The sequence below is a fragment of the Schistocerca cancellata genome, chromosome 3 (genome assembly GCF_023864275.1).
Source record: "Schistocerca cancellata isolate TAMUIC-IGC-003103 chromosome 3, iqSchCanc2.1, whole genome shotgun sequence".
Taxonomy (NCBI): domain Eukaryota; kingdom Metazoa; phylum Arthropoda; class Insecta; order Orthoptera; family Acrididae; genus Schistocerca; species Schistocerca cancellata.
Genome location: NC_064628.1, coordinates 481,883,198 through 481,907,847, shown reverse-complemented (window position 1 = coordinate 481,907,847; position 24,650 = coordinate 481,883,198). Strand labels below are relative to the sequence as shown.

At 41.3% G+C, this 24,650-nt stretch overlaps 1 protein-coding gene across 1 annotated transcript in view; it reads left to right on the top strand.

Moving 5' to 3' along the window:
• LOC126176752 (cholinesterase-like) overlaps positions 1–22,502 on the top strand; it is a 68,818-nt gene extending 46,316 nt beyond the window's left edge. Inside the window, exons 9-10 of the mRNA XM_049923921.1 lie at positions 21,939–22,071; positions 22,267–22,502. Of these exons, the coding sequence (XP_049779878.1) occupies positions 21,939–22,071; positions 22,267–22,435 (302 nt within the window). The 3' untranslated portion in view covers positions 22,436–22,502. The remainder of the gene's footprint in view (positions 1–21,938; positions 22,072–22,266) is intronic.
• The last annotated feature ends 2,148 nt before the right edge of the window (positions 22,503–24,650 follow it).

Genomic DNA, 24,650 nt, shown 5'->3' with positions numbered 1-24,650 from the left:
CATTTCAGCAAGATAATGCACGACCGCATGTTGCAGGTCCTGTACGGGCCTTTCTGGATACAGAAAATGTTTGACTGCTGCCCTGACCAGCACATTCTCCAGATCTCTCACCAATTGAAACCGTCTGGTCAATGGTGGCCGAGCAACTGGCTCGTCACAATGCGCCACGCACTACTCGTGATTAACTGTGGTATCGTGTTGAAGCTGCATGGGCAGCTGTACCTATATACGCCATCCAAGCTCTGTTTGACTCAATGCCCAGGCGTATCGAGGCCGTTATCACGGCCAGAGGTGGTTGTTCTGGGTACTGATTTCTCAGGATCTATGCACCCAAATTGTGTGAAAATGTAATCACATGTCAGTTCTAGTATAATATATTTGTCCAATGAATACCCGTTTATCATCTGCATTTCTTCTTGGTGTTGCAATTTTAATGGTCAGTAGTGTAATTAAAGTTAGACTTTCAAACCGCTGTAGAAATAACACCACTTGACAGAATGACGTCAAATTGCAACGGAATATTGTCAGAGAAGGGTGAAAACGAAAGGCAGAAAAAAAAATAGTTACAAAATGTAGCAATAGATGGCGCTATAAGATTTATGATTTACTAGTGGTCGACTACAAATGAGAAATGAAACATACAACAATGCCTAAGGTGCACGTTTGACGTTAAACAAACTGTACTACTCAGTGTGCACGAGCGTACAGGCGTGATACTGTTTGTTACGTAAGCCCACCCACCATGGCACGGTTATATCACATCGGATAGGAAAAATCAGTTTTTAACTGTCCTGAGGCCGATAACCGCATAAAAGAATCAATCACATCGGATTTTAATTGTTGTGAGGTCAAAACCCTAGAAAAAACATCAATCACATCGCTTTTTAATTGTCCTGAGGCCAAAAACCGCATAAAAAGCACCAATCGCAATTAAATCGGATTATTAGTCTTTGTGTGACTGGCGCAAAACATGTTCAGTATGCTGTCCACCGTTTTCTGCAACAAGTTGAAATCGAGAAACAGCACGTTCCACAACTCATCGAAGTGTTTCAGGGGTCACGTTCAGAATGTGTTGTGCAATGCGAGCATTGGTTCAAATGGCTCTGAGCACTATGGCACTTAACATCTGAGGTCATCATTCCCCTAGAATTTAGAACTACTTAAACCTAACTTACCTAAGGACATCACACACATCCATGCCCGAGGCAGGATTCGAACCTGCGATCGTAGCGGTCTCGCGGTTCCAGACTGAAGCGCGTAGAACCGCTCGGTCACCCCGGCCGGCTAATGCGAGCATTCAGTGCAGCTAAGTTTGCAATCTGCACTTGAACACATCTTTTGAGATAGCCCCACAGCCAGAAGTCACATGGATTAAGATCAGTTGATCGGGACAGCCAGGCTGTAGGGAAATGGCGGCTGATAATTCTAGTATTTCAGAAATGGCTTTTCAGCAGCTGCTTAACTGAATTTGCAATGTGTGGAGGTGCGTCATCTTGCATAAAAATGATCCCGTCCACACATCCACGCCGTTGGTGAGCTGGAATGACGTGGTTGCACAAAAGACACTCATAGCGCTTAGCAGTGACGGTACAAGTAACAGGACAGGAAGCACTTGTCTCTTCAAAAAAATATGGCCCTGTGATAAATGATGTCCTAAACCCGCACCACACAGTGACCTTTTCAGGATGAAGTGGTACTGGCTGATTTGCGTGTGGATTTTCCGTGGCCCATATTCGACAATTCTGTGTATTGAGATATCCTGTCAGATGGAAGTGGGCTTCGTCTATCCACAAAATCTTCCACGGCCGATCATTGTCCACTTCCATGCGAGCAAGATATTCTAAAGCAAAGGTCTCTCTAGCTGACGGGTCAACAGGAAGCAACTCGCCGACATAGGTAATTTTGAATGGATAGCACAGAAGGATGTTTCGTAGTAAATTACGCGCCGTGATCACAGGTATGTCTCCAATGTTCGGGCAATTCTCCATGCACTACACGTTTGCACGCCACCACTCGTCTCCTCCTGCTTTGCTGTGGCCACTGCTTCCACTGACGTCGAATCAGTTCGTTTCCTCCCTCTGCCAGGTTGCACACCAAACGAATCCGTCTTTTCCAATTTCCGAATCATTTCTTCCAGACTCACAGCAGTCATCGGACCACCGCCTTTTTCTAGCCCTTCAGTGTCCGGAACTTCCACAGAGCGACGTGAGCACAGTCATCATTCTTGTAATACAGATTCACAAACAGAGCGCGATCCTGCATTGAGACAGTCATAGCGAATGTCGCAGACGCGAAAGGAGGAAAAGCCGTGTACCCGGCTTGTTTATACCAACTTCAATGGGTCGTGCGCATGGCAGATGTTTTCATTTACGTATTCTAACAGCACCCTCTATTGACCAATTTTCACATTTTTTTCGTCTGCCATACGTTTTCCCCCTTCTCCCATAATATTCCGTTGCAATTTGACGTCATTCTGACCAGTGGTGTTATTTCTACAGCGTTTTGAAAGTTTAATTATAATCAACCTGTATATTAGTTTGTGGAAACTGAAATACAATAAAGAGAAGGACTAGGATTTTAGTGTTCCGATGACTTTTCGGAAAATGGGGATATAGAAAAACTTGGACTGATGAAATATGGAGAAGGAACTTCCTGTACACGGTAAGTCCCAACCCCCCCCCCCCCCAATCCAGTACACCTCCTGCAGTATCCCGATGACACCACCTTCCTTGCCCTCGCTTCTACCCTTCAACGGTCCCAACGGCTTCGCCAGAATCACCTTGACCTTTTTGCCGCATGGTGTAACCAGTGGCTCCTGAAAATCAATCCTTCCAAGACCCAGGCAATCATCATAGGTTGTACCACTCGCTCCTTCCGGCTCCTTGATTTCTCCCTTACCATCTGCGCCTGTTCTGTCTGCCTCTTCCCCACACTCACCTACCTTGGCCTCACCATTGACCGTCACCTCACCCGGATCTCTCATCTCCACTCCATCCAATCCAAAGCCCACAGCCAACTCCGACTCCTCAAACTCCTCTCTGGCCAGACATGGGGGTTGAACCCCGCTACCATCCTCCACACCTACAAATCCTTAATCCATCCCATCCTCTGTTATACCAGTGCTGCCTGGATATCCACTCCCCCCAAATTCTATAAGTCCCTCCAGATCCTCGAGCGCCGGCACTCCACCTCGTTTCCGTATGTGCCTCCCATCCCTCATGCAGATCCTCTATGACCTGATTCTTTTCCCCCATCTGCTCCTTTTCCCCTTACATATCCACGTCCTCTATACCTCCCACTGCCTTGATCCCCCTCATCCCCTAGTTGCTCCTCTCCTCTCTGACCCCCGCCCTCCACCACACCTTCACTGTTGTGTCCCCCCTACCCTCCACCTCTTCACCATCTCCTTTCCCAAGGTGGCTTCCGTCGACTCCACTTCCCAGGTGATGCCCTCTCTCCCTCCATTTATCCCTCCTATCAACTCTGATCCTCACCTCCCCCTGCCTTCCTCTGTCCTTTTCTTGGGCTCCCTTTCCCCCCCTTCCATCCTGCTTTTCCCCTCCTACCCTCTCTCTGCCTGCCTTGAGTCCTTTTGCATTCCCCTCCTCCGCCTTTCCCCTCTCCCTCTCACGTCTGTCCTCCCCTATGAGTCCTCTCCCTGCGTCGTTTTTCCTCTCCTTCCCCCCATTTACCCCTCATCTGTCCAGATCTCCTCCCCCCCCATGTACCCTTTGCTGTGGTGTGCCATCTTCATGCCAACTTTTTAGTGCAGTGTTTTAAGTGAGTGTTAAGTGTTGTGTGTCTTTTCCGAAGTGTTGCGAACAGAAATCATATTGTCGCTGGTTGTGATTTTTATATCTCTTGCGAACAGAAACCAGACTGTCACCGTGTTTTTTTAATTGTCTGTCTACTATTTCCCTGTCTGCTTCCTGTGTATTTTATTAGCATCGCCAACCCTTTGTTTTATGTTTTAACTTCCACAATTTTCCGCCATTTTACAATCTATGTGGTGTCACCGCCAGACACCACACTTGCTAGGTGGTAGCTTAAATCGGCCGCGGTCCATTAGTACATGTCGGACCCGCGTGTGTCGCCGCCATCGGTACTTGCAGACCTAGCGCCACCACATGGCAGGTCTAGAAAGACGGACTAGCACTCGCCCCAGTTGTACGGACGACATTGCTAGCGACTAGACGTACGAGGCCTTCCTCTCATTTGCCGAGAGACAGTTAGAATAGCCTTCAGCTAAGCACATGACTACGACCTAGCAAGGCGCCATTAGCCTTACCTACTTTGAGAGTTATAGTATAAATGTCTCAAGAAGAACGCTGTATTCATCAGAGAATAAAAGTTAAGTATAAAGCAACTACGTACTTTTCTTGCTACCATTCAATAGTTATCCTGTTTCAGACTTCACGCCCGTCTGCATTAGTTAGCGTGCCTTTCGGCTACCTCCGAGTGGTGTGGCTGTCTTGCTACGCCACAACAATCTAAGTCACCGTTTTTATTGCCTGCTTTTATTGTTTATTATCTTCTTCTTCTGTTTTAAAAATCTATAGGCTGAAGAGCGGCGTACTAAGTTGCTGCCAGCCCGCCCCCTATGGGGGGAATCGAAACTCAATAAAGGAAAAAAAAGGAGAAGGAAATTGGCAGTGTACTTTTCAAGAGAACCATTTCGACTTATGCCCTAAGTGGTTTATGGAAACCATGGAAGACTTTAATCTGGATGGTCAGGCAGGGATCTGAAGCCAGCTCCTCTCATATGCGAATGCTTTAGCCACTGCTCCACGTCGTTCAGTTCCAGAAATTTCCAAGAAGGATACATGTGGCTGAAATGAGCCACGAACTACAGATTATGTACATGGTAATACACAAATTATTAATTAAAAAAGAAAACCAATTTTCTCTTTGAACTATACGCTTTCGTAAATAATTATCAAATACATAACCTAACACAATCTTGGATACAGGGTATAGCGTGCGACTCCATCCCATAGTGATATAGTCCGCAGGGGCAGCCAAGAATTTGGCTTGCAAGCTTGCCCTGGCAAGAGATCATGGGGTTCAGCCTGGCTACACATTTCCCCCAACGCCACGACTCGCTACCTGAGCGTAAGGAGGAAGAAGAGGGGAAACTGCGAACACACCGCAATTAAATGGGGAATTCAGTCGCACTGCATACGACTAGGTTTTATATTTGACATTGCTCAACAAGATAGATCACAAACATATAAATTTTCATATTATTTAATTACTAGCTTAGAGCCCACCTCTTCGTTTGCGGAGACTGTGTGGTCATCATAGGTATTTTTCCTTTAATCGAATTTGTATTTTGTGGAGCCAATTGCTCATGCATAAATCTACGCACTATAAAAGAGTTAGTGACCCTTTACATGGCTGCCAGTCTTTGCACAATGAAATTGTTCCAAAGGGTCTAATTTCGTTAGATATGACGAGTTAGGAAAGCAAACAGACTAACTGGTTCTATAGTACTTAGCGCCTGTCTTACATCCGGTACTGAATTCTCTCATCTCGAATGGATATTCCTCTGCACGGAATCACATTTAAAAGTGGTATCTATTTAGTCATCAGTAACGATTCGTTTGCACCGTAACAGCAACAAAAATAATTTTATGAACATATATTAGCTCTACTGAAAATTAATGTATCTCTGTGTCTTTGTTTTAATGTAACGAAATATTTAATGTAGCGAAATATTAAAAACATCACTGAAAGACGTGTTTTTTATTTCTAAATACAACTTTTCGTAGTTCCAGCTTCAAAATTGACTTGATAGCGACGTATTTTCAAAAAGACTTTTCATCCTCTGTTTCAGCCCCTTAAGGCGAATTTCGAAAAATCGGTTCTTAAAAGGTGCCTACAGTTTAAGGTCAACACCCTCTACAAATTTCAAGTTTCTGTCCTTGGCGTTTTGGGCTAGGCGATGATGAGTCAGCCAGTATACATTCGCTGAAGGCGTAACACAGGGAGCCCACTGAATTATTACGACAAACTTCGAAGTGTTGTAGAGCGTGTCTTCAGGAGCGAATCGAGGATAGGAAACCGTGTCCAGAAACGTCATCCAACGACGCTACAGAGCGTCGAAGTTATATGCGCCAGCACCTGTCACTGGGCCACCCGTTCGACAGCAAACGTGACTTAGTATGCTGATGGGCTATAGGAGGAAAGTTGTTTGTTATTCAGTGATCGTGACTGATTGCCAAAATCACCAGTGGAGAAGATGGAGCTAGCTGTTGCATAGACAGCCCTTGTCTCCTATGAATGTGAAAAAGATGGAAGATTTTAGAGGTATCCAGGAGGAAAATAAACCGCAGATGGAAACCGTTTGTATAACTGTCATCCAGCAAGGCAACCAAGCACTGCATTCATGGGAGACAAGGCCTTTCTGCGCAGTCATTCGCGATTACTGAATAACAAACAACACTGCAAGACGTTTCTCCTACAGTCAGCTGTACCGAGCGAGGTGGCGCAGTGGTTAGCACACTGGACTCGCATTCGGGAGGACGACGGTTCAATCCCGTCTCCGGCCATCCTGATTTAGGTTTTCCGTGATTTCCCTAAATCGTTTCAGGCAAATGCCGGCATGGTTCCTTTGAAAGGGCACGGCCGATTTCCTTCCCCATCCTTCCCTAACCCGAGCTTGCGCTCCGTCTCTAATGACCTCGTTGTCGACGGGACGTTAAACTCCACTAACCTAACCTAACCTACAGTCAGCTTAGAAAGTCATGTTTGGTACTGAAGCGGTGGCTTAGTGGCAGGTGTTGACGCGCCTAACTTCGACGCTCTGTAGTGTCGTTGGGTGACGTTTCCTTGACGACCGGCAAGACTCAGCACAACCAGGAGCACCTCTGAAGATGACCAACGTAGCTTTGGAGGAAACGACAGGGTTAGAAGAGTTCCGTGGACCACGGCCATACAACCCGGAAGAATTCTTGGCAGCTGAATCATCCGGTCGTGGAAGCCTTCATTGTATGTTCCTCAAGACATCCTTCACAACCCCTCTAAATTTATCGCAACATTTCCGGGACGGCCTGTATAATTTTTATCTGGTACAGGCCATCGGCAACGGACAGACGCAGACAGTTTCACACATTTTCGCATTCAGGTTACGACATAATTAGTTTCGTGATCGCAAAAAAGCTCTTTCACACACATACGTTGATCGAAATATTGAAGGACTTTCGCAATCTCGTTATGAAGACATGGAAACTCTAAACGAGGAAAGCAATGTAGACATCTTGAACAGTTTTGTACGTAAAAGGATTTGTCCTTAAAACAAGATTACATTGCAGATTAGTCAGTTACATTTGTGCATGCACTAGGTCGCTTTCAGCTGAAACGGCAAACGAATTCGAAAACTGTTCGAAAACAGATTTAAAAGACTGGCATTGTCCACAAGACGTTCAGAAAACTATCCTTGTATTCGCTTCAAGGTCATAATGAATTCCTTAAACTTCGTGTTTTCTTTAACATCAGTGAGCTTAGGGAACTGGACTCAGATCGACAGAATTTTTCGCTTCTGCAATGCGATTTTCGTTTTAAATGCATTCCGATCAAATCAGAAATAATTATTTCTCGCCTTGCAACTGTGGGCAGTCTGCAATCCCTTACCGATGTTCTAATTTTCCTTTCCGTGGGCCTTTTTACTTCATAAATCAACAACAGCATGTTTTAAATAGAAAAATCTTTCCAGGCATTCTCCGTGACTTAACAATAATACTTTTCGTAATATATAAAGTCTCCATACTCTTTGTTCAATTCCACCGAAAAGTGTTGCATCTGACGGTGGAGTAGCGCGTGCGACTTCAGCAATATAACTATTCATTTCTTTACGTGTCCCATGCCTGCAAATGTAGCACTAAGTGCTACTTGATGTACAGAACAACAAAACTCGCCTTTAATTTGTAATTTTCACTGTCAAATAAATCTTGCCCGCATCTCGTGGTCGTGCGGTAGCGTTCTCGCTTCCCACGCCCGGGTTCCCGGGTTCGATTCCCGGCGGGGTCAGGGATTTTCTCTGCCTCGTGATGGCTGGGTGTCGTGTGCTGTCCTTAGGTTAGTTAGGTTTAAGTAGTTCTAAGTTCTAGGGGACTGATGACCGTAGCAGTTAAGTCCCATAGTGCTCAGAGCCATTTTTGAACCAAATAAATCTTCAGTTTCTTTCTGCACATTACCGTGAAGTCGTTTCATAGAAAAATTTGCAGCAGCTGTTGATCATGTGACTGCATAAAAGATTTTTGAGAATTATCACTCCTCTCTTCTGTCATGGCTAAAAATGGTCTTCAAGCTTGAGAATTCTGTGTGATGCGAAGCCCCAGCGTGTTAAACTCAGAGTTGCAAATGTCGTGGCATAAGATTAAAACGAGCCTGAATTTGTTCCTGGGGAATCTTTGTTCAAGCGAAATGGGTTCTATTCCACAAAGCATCAACAGCGGTGATGGAACACGAGCAATTTACCAATTAACCATAACACACACGTGTTTGATGTGCGACGTTCCAGGTGAAGGAGCAGGTAGTTTTTCGAAGACGCCTAGCGTATTTCTCACAATATGTCGTCGGGAAATGTCTTTCTGAAATACGAAACGTAAATTAGCACTAAAATTATTCTGATGTATTGGATCTGCTTGGATTACCCACAACTCGTGTGAACAGAGATCACCTATAGCGTCTGATGTCGCCCCAGGATATAATCAAGGGATTTGCCTGAGATGTCGCTAAACAATGTAGGGTGCCAGACTGCCTTCACTTTGGTATCAGAATCGTTTACGGCCATGAATTCACCATAGTTTGTAGCGGTACTTAACCAAAAACAGTAGAATTTGATCACTTTATATGGTATAGCACCCACACATAGTTTACAACCACTCTCTTCTGCACGTCAATTCCACATATTCGTTACTGTTGTAGCAGGCATGCCCTACAAGAATAAGCATGCTATTTACTCATTATACATTTATTTACATATTCTGGCAATATATGGGCCATTGGATCCTCTTTTACACCAAACCATGTGTTCTACATAGTTTGCATTATGGTCATTGCGACAGACATATTATGTATTTCATACTGGGTTCTACGCTTAGAAATCACTACACCATACACTTTAGCTATAGTAAAATAAAGTGCAACTGATATTAGCCCATGTAAAGTAGAAAAAGAAGTAGGTTTAGACAGAGGACAAATGTGAGAGAATGGGAGGAAGAGGGGGGACGTAGGAGAACGGAAGAACTGATGACAGGGGTAAAGACTGACAGAACCGCAAAGGGAAAGAAGCATATCTGGAAGAAGATGGCAATATTTGCTTATGTTTGACACACTCGCCATATTTGATGACGTATTTTAAGAAAAAGTTATAAGACAGATAGAAGGGAGTTTTTTCTTTAATTAATTGTGTGCAGCACTTGCTCCATAGAAGGGCAACAGCGACAGAGAAGGAATTTATGAATGTTTTTCCTTTATGGCTGGACACAGCTATAGTTTTAGATAAATGAGATCTTGTTTTCCGATTTGGATGAGATAAGAAGTAGTTGATTTTTTTTCTTTATTGTCATTTCACTCCCCAAAAAGGGGCGGGCTGGCAGCAGCACAATACGCCACTCTTCACCCAAGAGAGTTACAGTGAAAACATAGGCTTATGAGAATATAACACATAACATAGAATGGTATAAAATGATGAATTAACAAGAACAAAAAGAGATGAGTAGAAACGGTAGATTTAAAAACAACATAGACTAGAACCATACACACATGCAGAGAATGAACACTGTGAGTCGACACGAAAACAAAGAAACACCACAGTGGGGACACAAATGAATGATGCTGGCGACACTGCTGTGCTGTTGGAATGTTGCACTGCTCACGGCACTGGAGTAACACTGACACCACAATGAAAACTTTAAAAATCGCTGCACCAAAGGGGACCTACCACTGGGTGAAGGGAGGAGGGAGGGAAGAAAAGGGGGGGAGAGATGGTATGGCGGAACCAGGAGGGTGGTAGGAGGGGGGCAGTGTGGAGGTGAGAAGGAAAGGATCTGGAAGCCCGGGGGGGGGGGGGGGGGGTTCAGCAGGGAAAAGCAGGTAGAAGGGAAGGGAGAGAGGGAGGGAGAGAGGGAGCCCTGAGGAGGGGGGGGAATAAGGAGGGATTAGATCTGGTAGGAGGGGTAGGGGTAGGGGTAGGAAGGCATGAGGACATCATCTGGGAGGAGGAGTAGTTGATATCTTATGTGAGGCACTGGGATATTAGTTCACTATGGAACTGATGAAGTAGAGATAGTGTTTGACAGTCTTGTAACTTGTCTGGCTGCTGTGGTCCAAAATGGGTGTATGAAGCACTGAAATATTCAGACAGGTGTTGTAAAAGTGAAGCAAACGAGCATACATGATTAGTTCTAACAATTTAGAGCAGGCATGGGCAACCTTTGGTGACCTGTGGGCCTGAATCACATTCATACGTATGCGGGCTGCCACTCACTTGATGTGGCAACAGCGCTCCTAGTGAATGAAGTCAAAACTACAGCGTCCATACGATGATGTTATCGAGTAATGCATCGATATGATGGCACCCCTTTCACGAAGCGCCAACAAATGATGCCTCAAAAAACTCATTTTTGAAAGTACATTCGTTTTTGTGTCCACCCCATCTCCAGATGTTTACATTTATTTACGTATTGTGAACATTGTGTCCTTACGACGTTTTACAATTACTGTCTTAAAAATTCAAGTTGCAAAATTTTGTAACACTGTTTGTAAAGAGAAAAAGCGTCCACAACATGTAAATAAATATAAACATCTGAACATTGGAAGCCTATAAAAGCAACCGGTAGCAGCTAATTCACTGTAAATTACCTTCAGTTTCATTAGTAGAAGTGTTGTAGTACGTAAACAACGGACATAAATTATTTACTGATTTAATACAAGACAGGATAGTAAAACGAAGTACGACAGTGAGACACGTAATTCCAGTGGGCAAGGAATTAGGAGTAGCTTCGCGATTTTTGGCTGCAAGGAAGTCAGTCAAGTGTTTGAAATTTAGTGTGTAAAGATACACGAACACTATTAGCAAGCATATTTTTTTAAATATTTATCCAAAAATACTTTTGATGACTAATCGCATAGCCATATGCTGTTTCTGCTCGTACTGGAAACGTGTTTCTCTTCATTGGTCAAATCCAGTTACAGCGAAATGGCATACGCAGAGTAAGCACAATTTGTAACGGTCTGCGTCATGAGTTGCAAACGCTAAGTGAGCAGAGTGTCACGAAAATATCCAAAGATACGTTGTCGATGGAGTACAGTTCGAGTATCTGGCTCTCACTCGCACGAATTTCTTCCGCGGGCCGAACTGCAACAAATCGTGGGCTGGATCCAACCCGCTGGTTGCTGGTTGCCCACCTGCAGTCTAGAGTTACCAATAGTCGTGTCGTACTGTCTTATATCGTAGTAGTGGAGTTTAGGCAGAACAAATGATACACAAGTTTACGTTTCACATCTTGGGGAGATACATGCCAAAACTTTTGGAGGGCACAGAGGCACGTAGAAGTCTTGCTTCTGCTGGCGATAGGAATTTCTGCCCACATGAGGCGCTCACTCGAAATTACACGTACGTTCCTCATCATTTGCCAATAAAGTGTTTGGGTACCGTCGAGGACAGGCAGCCACTGTTCTCGGAATTAATTAGTTTTTGTTCTGCCGCCTTCGGTCATTCAGTATGTAGTTCACATGTCCTCAGTATCGTTACCTAATATGTTCTACTACTCGTTGTGAGTTTCACTTCCAAAGAAATAATTTTGTGTGACATCTAACTCAGCCTGTAGGAACTTCCAAACTTGTCAGGAGCAACAAAATTATCGATTTCTGCTTTCCTATCTTAGCTCCATTGTTCTCCTTGCAATGTGATTCTTTTTATTGAAATCTCAAAATGGTTCAAATGGCTCTGAGCACTATGGGACTTAACAGCTGAGGTCATCAGTCCCCTGAACTTAGAACTACTTAAACCTAACTTACCTAAGGACATCACACACATCCATGCCCGAGGCAGGATTCGAACCTGCGACCGTAGCGGTCGCTCGGTTCCAGACTGAAGCGCCTAGAACCGCTCGGCCACTCTGGCCGGCTTGAAATCTCATCACATCGTCATTGTCACACATGATCCCTCTCAACATTAGTAGTAGTGGTCGTAGCTTCATTTATCTGTAGATCTCTTTTTACAACGATATAGAGCATGTCAAAGTATTTACAAGTTTAGACCAATTTAAAATAAGCTATTTTGTATACACATACTTTTACAGACTTGTGATTACAGACAATCATTAGATTTCCTCCTGGTATACAATACTTTTTTTTACAAATAACTTGTTAAATAATGTAATGCCACACTGTTCACTCATATCTGACCATCAGTCACTGCACACACTATACACACATTTTTTCGAAACACTTCACTCACTACACACACCGGTGAGCTCTGGGCCATTTTCTGTACCACAGCTTCCCATTTGCTACCCTGAAAAACTGAATCAGTGTCTCTATAATGAGTGATGTTGAGCTCAGAAAAAGGAAGAGGCGTTAGTGTTGTGCTACGCATAGCTTGGGGGTAAGTATTTATAGAAGAGGAAAAAAGAAGGAAAAAACATATTGTGAAGGTGTTATGTGGAAAGTTGGATGTTTTATAATGATTATTATTGTTTATTTGTACAACTTTTTTTACCAAACCCTACTCCGTTTTATCTAAGTAACCCTTCAATGTATAAAATGTATTGTAACAGGTATTTTTAGCTCCCTATTTAAATAAGTGTAGTTTTCCAATTTCTTTAACCTCTTTTGGTAATTTATTGTACAGTTTTATTCCTTGGTAGAAAATGCTGTTTTGAGTTTTATGTTTATTTTTTCTTGGTAAATGTAAGTTGAATCTAGCTCTTGTATCATGGTCATGGACAGAGCTATCTGTGCAGTAATTATCAATGACATTTTTGATGTGTACAACCGACTGGTAAATGTATTCACATGGTGCAGTTAAAATCCCCAATGTTTTGAACAGATCGTTACAATGAGCTTGACTACTATTTTTGGTTGTTATTTTTATGGCTCTTTTCTGAAGTTTGAAAATTGTGTTCATATTTTGTGTATTTGTTCCCCACAACAGAAAGCCATAGCTAAAAATTGAGTGTACATATGTATAGTATGTAACTAGAATACACTGCATGATACACACTAATGATAGGATTCTAAGGGCATAACATGCTATGACATCCTGTTTGCAAGTACCTTTGTGTGTTCACACCACTTCAACTGAGAATCAATATTCATTCCTAGAAATTTTGCATTTGTAGCACAGACTATAGAGGTGCCATCTATACTTAATTTAACATTGTTATTTTCCCTCTTCAAACTGAAATTCATGGCATTAATTTTCTTTATGTTCAATGTCACTTTATTGCTTGTTGACTAATCATAAACTTCCTTGAGAGTTTCATTTGCTTTCTCTGCGAGGAGTTCTCTTGTTTTCTCAATGACTATAATATTGCTGTCATCAGCAAAGAGAATTTTTTCGCCTTGAGTAACACTATTGGGAAAGTCATTGATTTATATGAGGAATAGCACTGGTCCTAATATGCTACCTTGTGGAATGCCTATATTAATGTATTTTGGTTCTGTTAAGTGTTTTACTGAATGTTTAGATCTATTTGAAGTATGTGTTATCTCTACTCTTTGTACCCTATCTGACAGGTATGGTCAAAACCAGTCATTAGCTACCCCTCTTATTCCTAATGCTTCTAGTTTATTTAATAGAATCTTGTGGTCGACTGTATCAAAGGCTTTAGAAAGATCCAAAAATATGCCTGTGACCCATTCATCTTTATCAAGACCATCAAGTACAACTTTTGTCAATTATATTATGGCTGTCTCTGTATTTTTGTCAGTTCAGAAACCAAACTGTGATTCATTTAAAAGACTGTATTTATTCAGGTAATTCATTAATCTGTCTTTCATAATTGCTTCTATTCTTTTGGAACATGGTGACAGCAGGGAAATGGGCTGATAATTTTCTATGTCTTCTCCATTACCTTTCTTAAGCAAAGGTACAACTCTTGCCTGTTTTAACTGCTCTGGAAATGTCCCTGATGTGAAGGGTTCATTTATTATATTTGTTAAGGGGCCTCGTATAATCTCTATGCGTTGTTTCAGTACACACATTGGTACTTCATCTATGCATACTGACTTTTTATTTTTTAGTTTTTGAACAGTTTTATTGACTTCAATCTCTGTGGTTGGAAGTAACATCATTGTATTTAGTGCAACATTATTTACAGGTTTTAAATTTGTTTTGGCGAAATTTTGCTGCAACTTCTCTGCAATACTTGACAAGTGCTCATTTAGATAGTTCGCTAAGTGTTGTGGATCATTTATTACCTTATCCCCCTCCCTTAGCAGTATGTTATTGTGCATTTGTTTGCCTCTCCCCATTTCCTTTTTTATAACATCCCAGACTACTTTGCTTTTATTCCCTGCATTATATATTTTTTGTCATCAAATGTCTTTTTTTGCAGCAATCAGAAACCTTCCTATAGATCTTTTTGTAGCTATCATAGAAATTTAAAAATCGTGTATCATTGTGTCTCTTTTTCATGGAACTGAGGCATTTAAGTGTTTTGAGGACTTCTTAGTACCTGCTGTTATTCATCTGTTTTGTGTGAAGTACATACAGGCATGCATACTTTTGGAAATGCCTTTTCAAAGTTCAACTTACATAATGTGGAGAATTTAGAAAATTTCATATTCACATTGGTTTCCTTATCCCAGCTTTGTTTTACTAGTTCTTTTGAAAAATCTTATATTTTGATTTCTGATAGATGTCATTTGTTGGCATGTAGTTTAGGGAATGATTCGATGCCTGATTTTACTGTTGTTAGTTGACAGAGATAGTCTGATAGTCTGAGATATTTTACAGCTACATCACATTTTCCCCTGTCCATATTAGTGGCCACATGGTCAATTACTGATGAAATCATTGTAGTAACCCTGGTTGCACTATTGACCAATAGGGACATGCCAAAACTTGGAAGGATATTTATGAGGGTGCTGCTGGATTCATTTATGATATTAGTGATGATGTTCATGTCCCACACAGAATTATGCTGACCTTTGCGCTTGAGACTTTATCTAGAACTTCTGTTAATGTATTGAAAAAAGTGTCCACGCTACCACTGGGAGATCTATACACACACAAAATGATTAATTTCTTGGTGATATCAAGACCTGTTAATTCAGTAGCTGATATTTCAAAGTGTCTGTCTTCACTTACTTTACTGAGCTCATGTCTTGATTTGAACTGTGTTCCTTTTCTGATATAAATGCATGATCCTTCACCCCTTGAAGCAGTTCTGCAGTAAGAGTTTGGGACTTCATACACTGGCAATACTGCATGTTGCATTTCTGTGTCTCTACACCAGTGCTCGGTAACACAAACTACTGTGCAGTTCAAAGATTGGACTTCAACTTCGAAGAACCATAATTTATCAATGGTTTGTTTTTCTTTGTGACATCTGATATGTGTGTTATTTGAAGTATTAAAATCTGTCTTGTGAGTGATTGTTTCAGTATTTTTTAAACTGCTGGAGATACTGTTTAGACAGGGGAACCTGTTGTCTGGATTTATCCTAAAAAAGACCTACTTCTCTTACCCATGACAAAAGATCCACCGTCTATACTTTCATGAATCAGCTGTGCCAGTCTTCCCTTTCCAGTCCTGTTTAGGTGTAGGACATGCCTAGTGAAACTCCATCTGTTGATAGTCCCAACAGGCACCAGAGAACCATGAGCAAAGTTGGCTGCCCTCAGAGTCGTCTCTAACCTAACATTGACTCACCTCACAACTCCATCAAGGTGTGGTCGATCTTGACGCTGGATCAGCTCACCAAAGTTTACATTGGTGCCATGAGTCAGGGACGCTATCTTGTCCAGGTCACCACCTATGTTATATGCCCTATTCCTGTCCAAACTGTTTCCCGTCCCACCCACTATCACTACATGGTCCTCTTTTGTGAAGTCCTTATATAAAGACCCTACTCTATCACATGACTTAGCCCTGCATTTGGCTTCAAGATATCACATGACTTAGCCCTGCATTTGGCTTCAAGATACTGGTGGCTTGGTACATAGCCCCTAAACTTTCCTGTAAGTGAGCACCTACACCTCGCCCATGGCTACTACCTAGCAGCAGCACTTTCTTCTTCCTAATATTTTGTATATCCCTTGGCTTCTTGGCCTCGGTTGAAGTGTGCTGCACACCTCTTGCTCCTCGTTCTACCTGAGGCTCTTCTCCACTTAACTCTGGCAGTGGGAGATACCTGTTTTTGGTGTTGATGATAAATCTATCAAATTGCGTTCTCTTTCTTCCTATCCTCCTACCAGCTATCAGTTCCCAACCACCCTCCTCCCCCAATCTCCCTTGATCCGTATCAGTTCCTTCCTTGCTTCCTTCAACTGTGCCTGCAGGGCACAGATTTTCCTTTCCTGTTCTACAATCAAAATGTTCCTACTGCATACTCTGCAGTTCCAGGAGAGAGCATTTTCTGTTCTCCCAAGATTCCCCCCTCTGCATACCCCCCAGTGAAAATATTTCCTACAAGACTGGCAACAAATCCCTCTACTCACTATCATATAAGAGCTTCCATATTTCTCACTCATGGTCAGTTTCAAAAGAATAATTAAGTTTAAAGAATGTTTTAAATTTGTCAAGGGTGCGAGATTGGCTGTACGTAAAGAAAAAACGACGCAAAGGTCTTATGTGCGGTTGTTGTTCTTTTTGTACTGATTTAGAGATACAATGACAGAAGAATGAATTAGTAATTACTTTGCTTTTAGAGAATTTATGTTATCAGACGAGTTTGTGTATAACACGGAAAATTTAGGCCTAGATCGCGTCTAACTAGTAAACAATACGAAATGTGTTAGTTAAATAGGATTTACAAACGTTTAGTTACACTTTAATTGCGACAATAGACACTGTTGAAAATAGTAGCTGTCTTTCTTAAACGAATTTTGCTCTATCAAGAAAACTTGAATAGGATTTTTTATGTTTATGTCACGTAAAATTTCGGGTTATGTCGCGATTGTCGGGACTTCAGATAGCACGAAGATTTTTCAAGAATAAGCACTGCTGGGACGCTAACATTCTGTTGTATGACAAGAACGGACTCTACAGCAAATATACGAAACAAAGAAAATTTAAATTTGACACTATTTCCTCTTAAATAAGTTGTTTTAGTGGACGAAGAAAATACCTGAGATCTCACTCAGCGGCCATCTTGTCTATGAACGTGACGCAGGCAATTGTAGATCAGTCTCTTTCCTTGTCTGTGGTACCTCTCTCGTTTAGAGATATTGTTTTATACTTTATATGATTACTGACTTACGATCCCCTAGGTAATAGAGTAAGTCTAGCTTTCGTATAAAAGCGTTCAGAGTATAAGCTGTTGTAATAAAACGTCAGGAGATTCTTGCAATCTGTTCGTTCTTGCTGTTTGTTGTGCTGCCTGCGAAATTAAAACACTGTATGGAGATGTCTGGCAACTTTGTTATCTTTATAGAGATGTTCAACAGTATCACTCGCATCTTGTCTGTAAGAAGGTTACTAATACAGAAACAAATACTGTTACCACAGTGCAACGTCGACGAGGTTGGTTGATTGATTTGGAGGAAAGGACCAATGGTCCCTGCGGATTTCGAGTCCTCCCTTGGGCATGGGTGTGTGTGTTTGTCCTTAGGATCATTTAGGTTAAGTAGTGTGTAAGCTTAGGGACTGATGACCTTGGCAGTTAAGTTCCGTAAGATTTCACACACATTTGAACATTTTTGAAAGGACCAAACAGTACCCCCAACAAAGAAGAATAATATCAATAGTAATCGTCACCACCATTAAAGATTATAGGCATTACTAAAAACAACCCTCATGTTTGACACTGAACACAAAACTGTACAAAATCGACGTTGGCTGAGAAAATTAGTATCATATATAAAATTTTCATTTTAAATTCATTTTGTAATTTGAACTTATACTGTTGTTTCCAGATTTCTTTAGCATCACGATTCAATTTGTTCCAATGCTCTGTGATCAGCAAATCTTTAGTATGTAGAAAAATCTTCATGCATGAAAGTATCCTTGTGTGTACCCCAAAGTGTGTTATAGGACCATTACTGTTCACAATATACATAATGTTCCACTGATTTTTACATGACTGTATTTTGGATGATGCTTTAGTTAAACTGTTTGGGGTTAAGGAATGACGATAAGGCGATCTGGCATGGTTGGCATATGCTATTGATGGAACTGATGTATGGGGTTCTGTCGGAAATAGCAATGCATGGGCACCACCTGCTCCATATATGTGAATGCTATGTGCTCCAACTGGTATTTCTAGACGTTGTAAATTCTTATAAAATGTTTTTCTATGAACTTCTGATGGCTGTAGTGATATTATTTGTTAATAGACAGGAAGGAAGGCAACTCCTACGAATCGGTAAAGCAAGAGATAAGGCTACCAAGTACATGACATCAATGAGGCAGATAAAGGATGGATCAGGTACTGGTATAGTATTACACGACCTTGAGAAAATCCTGAATAGGTGGTAGGAGTACTTTGAAAGGCTATTGAACGAGGGAAACGTACAAGAGAAGTATGAGCATGGAAATATAAATGAAGGAATGATCCAAAGTATAAGCAGGGAAGAAATCGAACACGCGATGAAGAAAATGAAAAATGGTAAGTCCCTAGGGGCAGACCAAATTCCAATAGACGCATGGAAAAGTCTGGGATAACAGGAAACTGATATTCTCTGAGATCTAACGCAGAAGATCTGGAAAGAGGAAGAATCCCGAATGTGTGGAGAAGCAATATACAGGTTCCCATATTTAAGTGGAAAGGGGATATCCAAAACTGTGCCAATTATAGAGGGATAAAAGTCATGTCCCACACAATGAAGATCTGGGAAAGGGTAATTGAGAAGATGTTGAAACTTCCTGGCAGATTAAAACTGTGTGCCGGACCAAGACTCGAACTCAGGACCTTTGCCTTTCGCGGGCAAGTGCTCTACCGACTTAGCTACCCAAGCACGGCTTCTCAGAAGGAAGGAGGCGAGGTACTGGCAGAAGTAAAGCTGTGAGAACGGGGCGTGAGTCATGCTTGGGTAGCTCAGTCGGTAGAGCACTTGCCCGCGAAAGGCAAAGGTCCCCAGTTCGAGCCTCGGTCCGGCACACAGTTTTAATCTGTCAGGAAGTTTCATATAAGCGCACACACCGCTTCAGAGTGAAAATCTCATTCGAGAAGATGTTGCGTCTAGAAACCGCAGAAAAGTACAAGCAAAACTACATATGGGCTTCATCGATCACGAGAAGGCATATGACAGAGTGCCGATGCAAGAGATATGGATATGTCTGAGAAGTAAATGATTGCCAGAAAAATATATCAGGTTGGTAGATGAGTGAAGGTGCAATGATACATGTCAGGAGCAGTGCAGGTGCAACAAAGGCATGTCCAGTGAGTGTAGAACTACATCAAGGATCTGCTCTCAGCCCATATCCCTTTGATCTTGTCATGGATGTATTAGTCAAAGATGTGAAAAAAGAGGCACCTTGGAGCATGATGTTTGCTGATGATGTTGTAATCTGTCAACCCACCCAGGAGGTACTTCAAGACAAGCTTGAACAGTGGCGATAAGCTCTAGAGGAAAGGGGTATGAGAATTAGCAGGGTGAAAATAGAGTACATGCGTACAAAGAATGCCAAAGATCTATACATTAACCTGCAAGGAGAACAACTGATGCTGGTCAAGAAATTTAAATCCCTAGGCTCTTACATGTAAAGCGAGGGAGGTCTGGAGGTCGAAATAGAGGGCAGAATAAATAATGGATGGATGAACTGGAGGAAACTGAGCGGAGTGCTATGTGATAAGAAGGTTAGCTGCAGAATGAAAGGAAAGCTTTACAAGTCTGTGGTGAAGCTTGTGATGCTGCATAGCGCAGAAAGTTGGCCAATTACAAAAGACCAAGAGAAAAAGATGGAAGTGGCAGAAATGAGGATGGTAAGGTGGATGAGTAGGGTGACACGAAAGGATAGACTAAGGAATGAGTACATCAGGGGAACAGTGAAAGTCGGCCCATGGGGAAGAAGATACAAGAATGTAGGCTAAGATGATATGGACATATGCATAGAAGAGGGGAGTACTACGTGGGGAGAATAGATGAAGACCTAAGAAGCAATGGATCAAGTAGAAGAGGAAGAACGAAACTGAGTGTAAAGACAAGGTAGCAAGAGACCTACGGGAGAAAGAATGACTCAGAGAAGAACCACTGGATAGGCGTTTATGGAAGATAAGGATCCAGCAAAGCAATGTCAACCCCACATGATGTGGGGAATGGTTGAGATAATGATGATAATGATGATGATGATGATGATGATGAGACAGTTGTCCCCATGCACCGCAGGACCACTGAGTGTACTCTTCCAATGTATAATTTTCGACCATTCAGAAGATCTTTTACGCACTGTTTTGTAAAGAGATACCCTTTGTAAAACATTGTTATTGTATTTTCCATAAATTGTTTAGTGATGAAATTATTTTACATGATGTAACGATGGAAACGCAGTTGTTAACAAACAAATGTAGCATACACCACATATCCAGCGCCACTTAATTATTTAGTCCACTTAACTTTCAGTTTCTCCCTTGGTAGCAGTAAGCACTTTTCTCTTGATTGAGAATGTTGTCGAGATACAATTATCTAATGAACAATTTTACACGATTGACATAACACTGGTAAGCTATAAAACCATATGCTACTCCTTATACTATGTCTCTAATCAATGGCGAAATGTAACGTATTTTCATACCTTCTGATACCGGTTTTATGTTGTATTTTATAGCCTTTGAAAATAAGACATGTAAGGCGATTTTAGAAATAATAAAAAGTATAGTCAAGACATCAGAAAAGTTATTAAAATAAATGGCATAGTGGATAATAGCAAAGCTCCATAAGGCTGTTAGCAGATCATGCTATTGTATGCAGAGAAGTTGTAATGCCCGAAAATTGTAGCGAAATTTAGGAATGCCTTCAGAGGATCGACACTTGGTGCTTGAATTTAGAGTTGACTCTCAACATAAATAAATGTTATTGAATGTGGATGAGTAGGCAGAAGGAGCCAGTATTCTGCAATTCCACGATTGCAGAGTAACCACATCTGTAAAATAGCTAGGAGTATGCATATGGTGTGATTTAAAGTGGAATAACCACATAAAGTTAATAGCGGATAAGGCAGAAGCTAGACTAAGATTCATTGGAAGAATGCTCAGGAAGTGTACGCCATTCACAAAGAAAGTAGCTTACGAAACTCTCGTTCACCCGATCGTTTTATGTTGCTCGTCAGTCTGGGATCCTCGCCAGGTAATATTGATTGAGGATATAGAAACAAACCAAAGAAGAACAGCACGTTTCGTTACAGGTTCGTTTAGTAAAAGTGAAGGCGTCACTGATGTGTTCATCTAACTCCAGTTGCAGATGCTACAACAGAGGCATTGTGTATCACATTATGGTGTACTGTTAAAATTCCAACAGCATGCAGTCTGACAAGTATCGATGAATATATTGATTCGTCTCATATATATCTCACGATAAGACCGTGACGATAAAAATAGAGAGATACGAGCTCACAAGGTCGTAAGTGTATACCAGCAATCCGTCTTCGTTCGCATACACCATTCGCCACTACAACAGGAAAGGGAGGAAGTGACAATAGTACACAAAGTACCCTCTGCCTCACACTGTAAGGTGTCTTATGGAGTACAGATTTAATTGTTCATGTAGATGAATAAACGTTCCAGAATACCTTAAAACTGAAAAAAGTAAATAATCCCTTGTTCCAGGTGTATCTCATTCAGGTGAGTTACCATTCCTGTTCCTGAGGAAAGATACCGAATATAACTTGGATCCAGAATCTGAAGAAGATCGTATACGCAGGAATATGCTTCGGTACTGGACTAACTTCACGAAGTATGGGTATGTACACAGTTTGTTCAGTATCACTATCGCCATTTGCTAAATTTTAGATAATCCTGTAGACAGGTACCACAGACCTTGGTTACTGGCTTATGAAGTCCAAAAAAAAAAGCCAAACATTTGATCTGTACTCAGAAAAAATCCACTATATAAGAGCTATGATCCTTATAAATACATGTATACGTTTTCTCACAGGAATCCAACGCCCGAGGCGGACCCTATAGTATGGGAATCCTATAACAATGAAACCCGCAGCTACATGCTGATGCAGGCCAACTTTACTGTCGCCCATAACAAGGATGGAGAGCGGATGGATTTCTGGAATGAGAATGTGCCATTGCAGCCTTACGCTGACGACCTCTGAGAGGAAAATGCAAAAATGTATTCATGTCTAATAACAGTAAAACGCTAGATAAATAATATTCATAAGAAACGAAACGAATAAATTACTATTTCTTTCAGTTAAAAATGTGAAACAGTGATTTTATGGTTTTACTAGACGTTTTTATAATAATGTCTGAAAACTGCGACTATATATTGTTGAGAACAGACAGTAAATCGTCTTTGTGATTATAGTGTCTTGAGAAGGAGAAAACGAAAAAAAATCTCTTCACTACTATATGCTGATCCATGGATGTCGATGGCATTGGGTTGCGAGTAGGAACTGAGGGAAGTCGATAATTGGGAATCCCTTACCGTTTTCTTAGTGTGGTCTTACCCTCTCCTTCAATGTATGAATATGCATGGAACGTGAAATGCTATCTAGACGTTTACAAGCAATGCTGTCTCCAGATCTACACTCCCACGTTTGGCCAGATGTGATCTAAAGTCATCTATCTACTTGGGCACAGCCAGCTTCCTTCCCCCTCCTATGGGACCGAAGACCTTGCTGTTTGGTCCCCTCCCCCAAATCAATCATCCAACTGACCATCTACCTACTAACTGTTAGGTTGTCGTCTCTGTTCTTCAGTAGCTCTTAGAATCCAGAACAGGACTTTCTTGGTTCATCTATCATCCATCACCTAGCTACATGTCCCATGCACCTCATTATCCTATCCCTTGTAGGCGTATACACGCCTTAGACTCCACTATGTTGCCTGGATATTTTTTTTCTCCGAGTATTTCCCAAAATGCTTCTCTCGATTACTCACTGAGCACCCTCATTTTTTGATGTATTTATACTTAAACTCAGAAAAATCTCAAACATCTAAAATTATTTCCGTGGTTTTCGAGTTCATCCTGTAGACAGAAAACAACTAAATACCTTAGAATTTTTGTACTTTTTGGTAATTAATCATAACCTTTAGACTCCATATATTGCTATGTATTTGGAAATCTGTCTTGTATGTTAATATCATGAAACAAGAACAGTCCTCAAGGAATCATGCTGCTTGAAAAATGGAGATGAAAGTAATATGGCAGTGGCCATATGAGCCAGGAACTCGCTGACATCAGCATCAGAGCTTTCTTATCGGCAGTGTCATACCACAGATGAGACAACTGTGGATGTTATATGTCGCTAACAGCAGTATCAACACTTCCTTATCTCCAAGGCCCTACCGGCACTCATGACATCCTGCCAGATGCCAGGAAGGGGAGGGGGAAGGGAGAGGGGAGGCACTCCTGCCTCCCAACCCTACTCTCCTGTAAATTTTGCATGAATCACCTCCTGCCCAAAACACCCACTCTCTGCTGCCAAATACTATGAAATACCTGAACTGCTGAAAAACTTGACAACTAAATTTGCGTTACTGACTTTCAAATATTTGTTTAAGGTTTGGCTCACCAGTAAAATTGGTAACTTTGATTTGAAGCTATATGTAATGCGTCATGGAATATTGGAACAAGTAGACAGCATATTTCTCTATACATAGTTAAAAACTTTTGCTTATAAAATATAAATAATGAAACAATAATCTGTATTTGTTAAAATTCGAAACAAAATGCATATTAGTTAAGCAGGTAAACAGACACACTGAATAAATAATCAGGCCTACTTTTGATGTAAGTCATAACACAACTCAAAGTATATATATTCCTGCATGTAAAATGTTCTCAAGCACCAATTTAGGAGAAGCAAAGCTAATGCATCGCTCGTGAAAATAAAAATCCGTAAGCAACTACACCGCTACAAAAAGATGTACAACACAGTTGTCTTATTAGGGAAGGAATAAGGTGTTTTATTACCAAACATTACTTAGGCTACAGAAGAACATGTATTGTTTGTAGACACCTCGTAAACACATTAATAGTGAGAGATATGACATTATCAAAAGTAATGTCATAGTTAATATGTCAGGAAAGCGACTTACCACATAATGTGGAGATTTCCCACACTTTTCCAGCACAAATTAAATATTGCCACATATAATTTTTCTGTGTAACTCATAAAATTATGTGTTTAATGTAATATAAGCGAAATGTCTACCAAAATTCGATTTTGTATTCCTTGAAGGAACAAAGAGCCATCATTTAAGATAAAATTAATTTCCAACAAATACTAATTTCTAGTTCATTATTTATATTTTACAAGCAAATGTTCATTTTTAAATATGTATAGAGATGCATCTATTCCAATA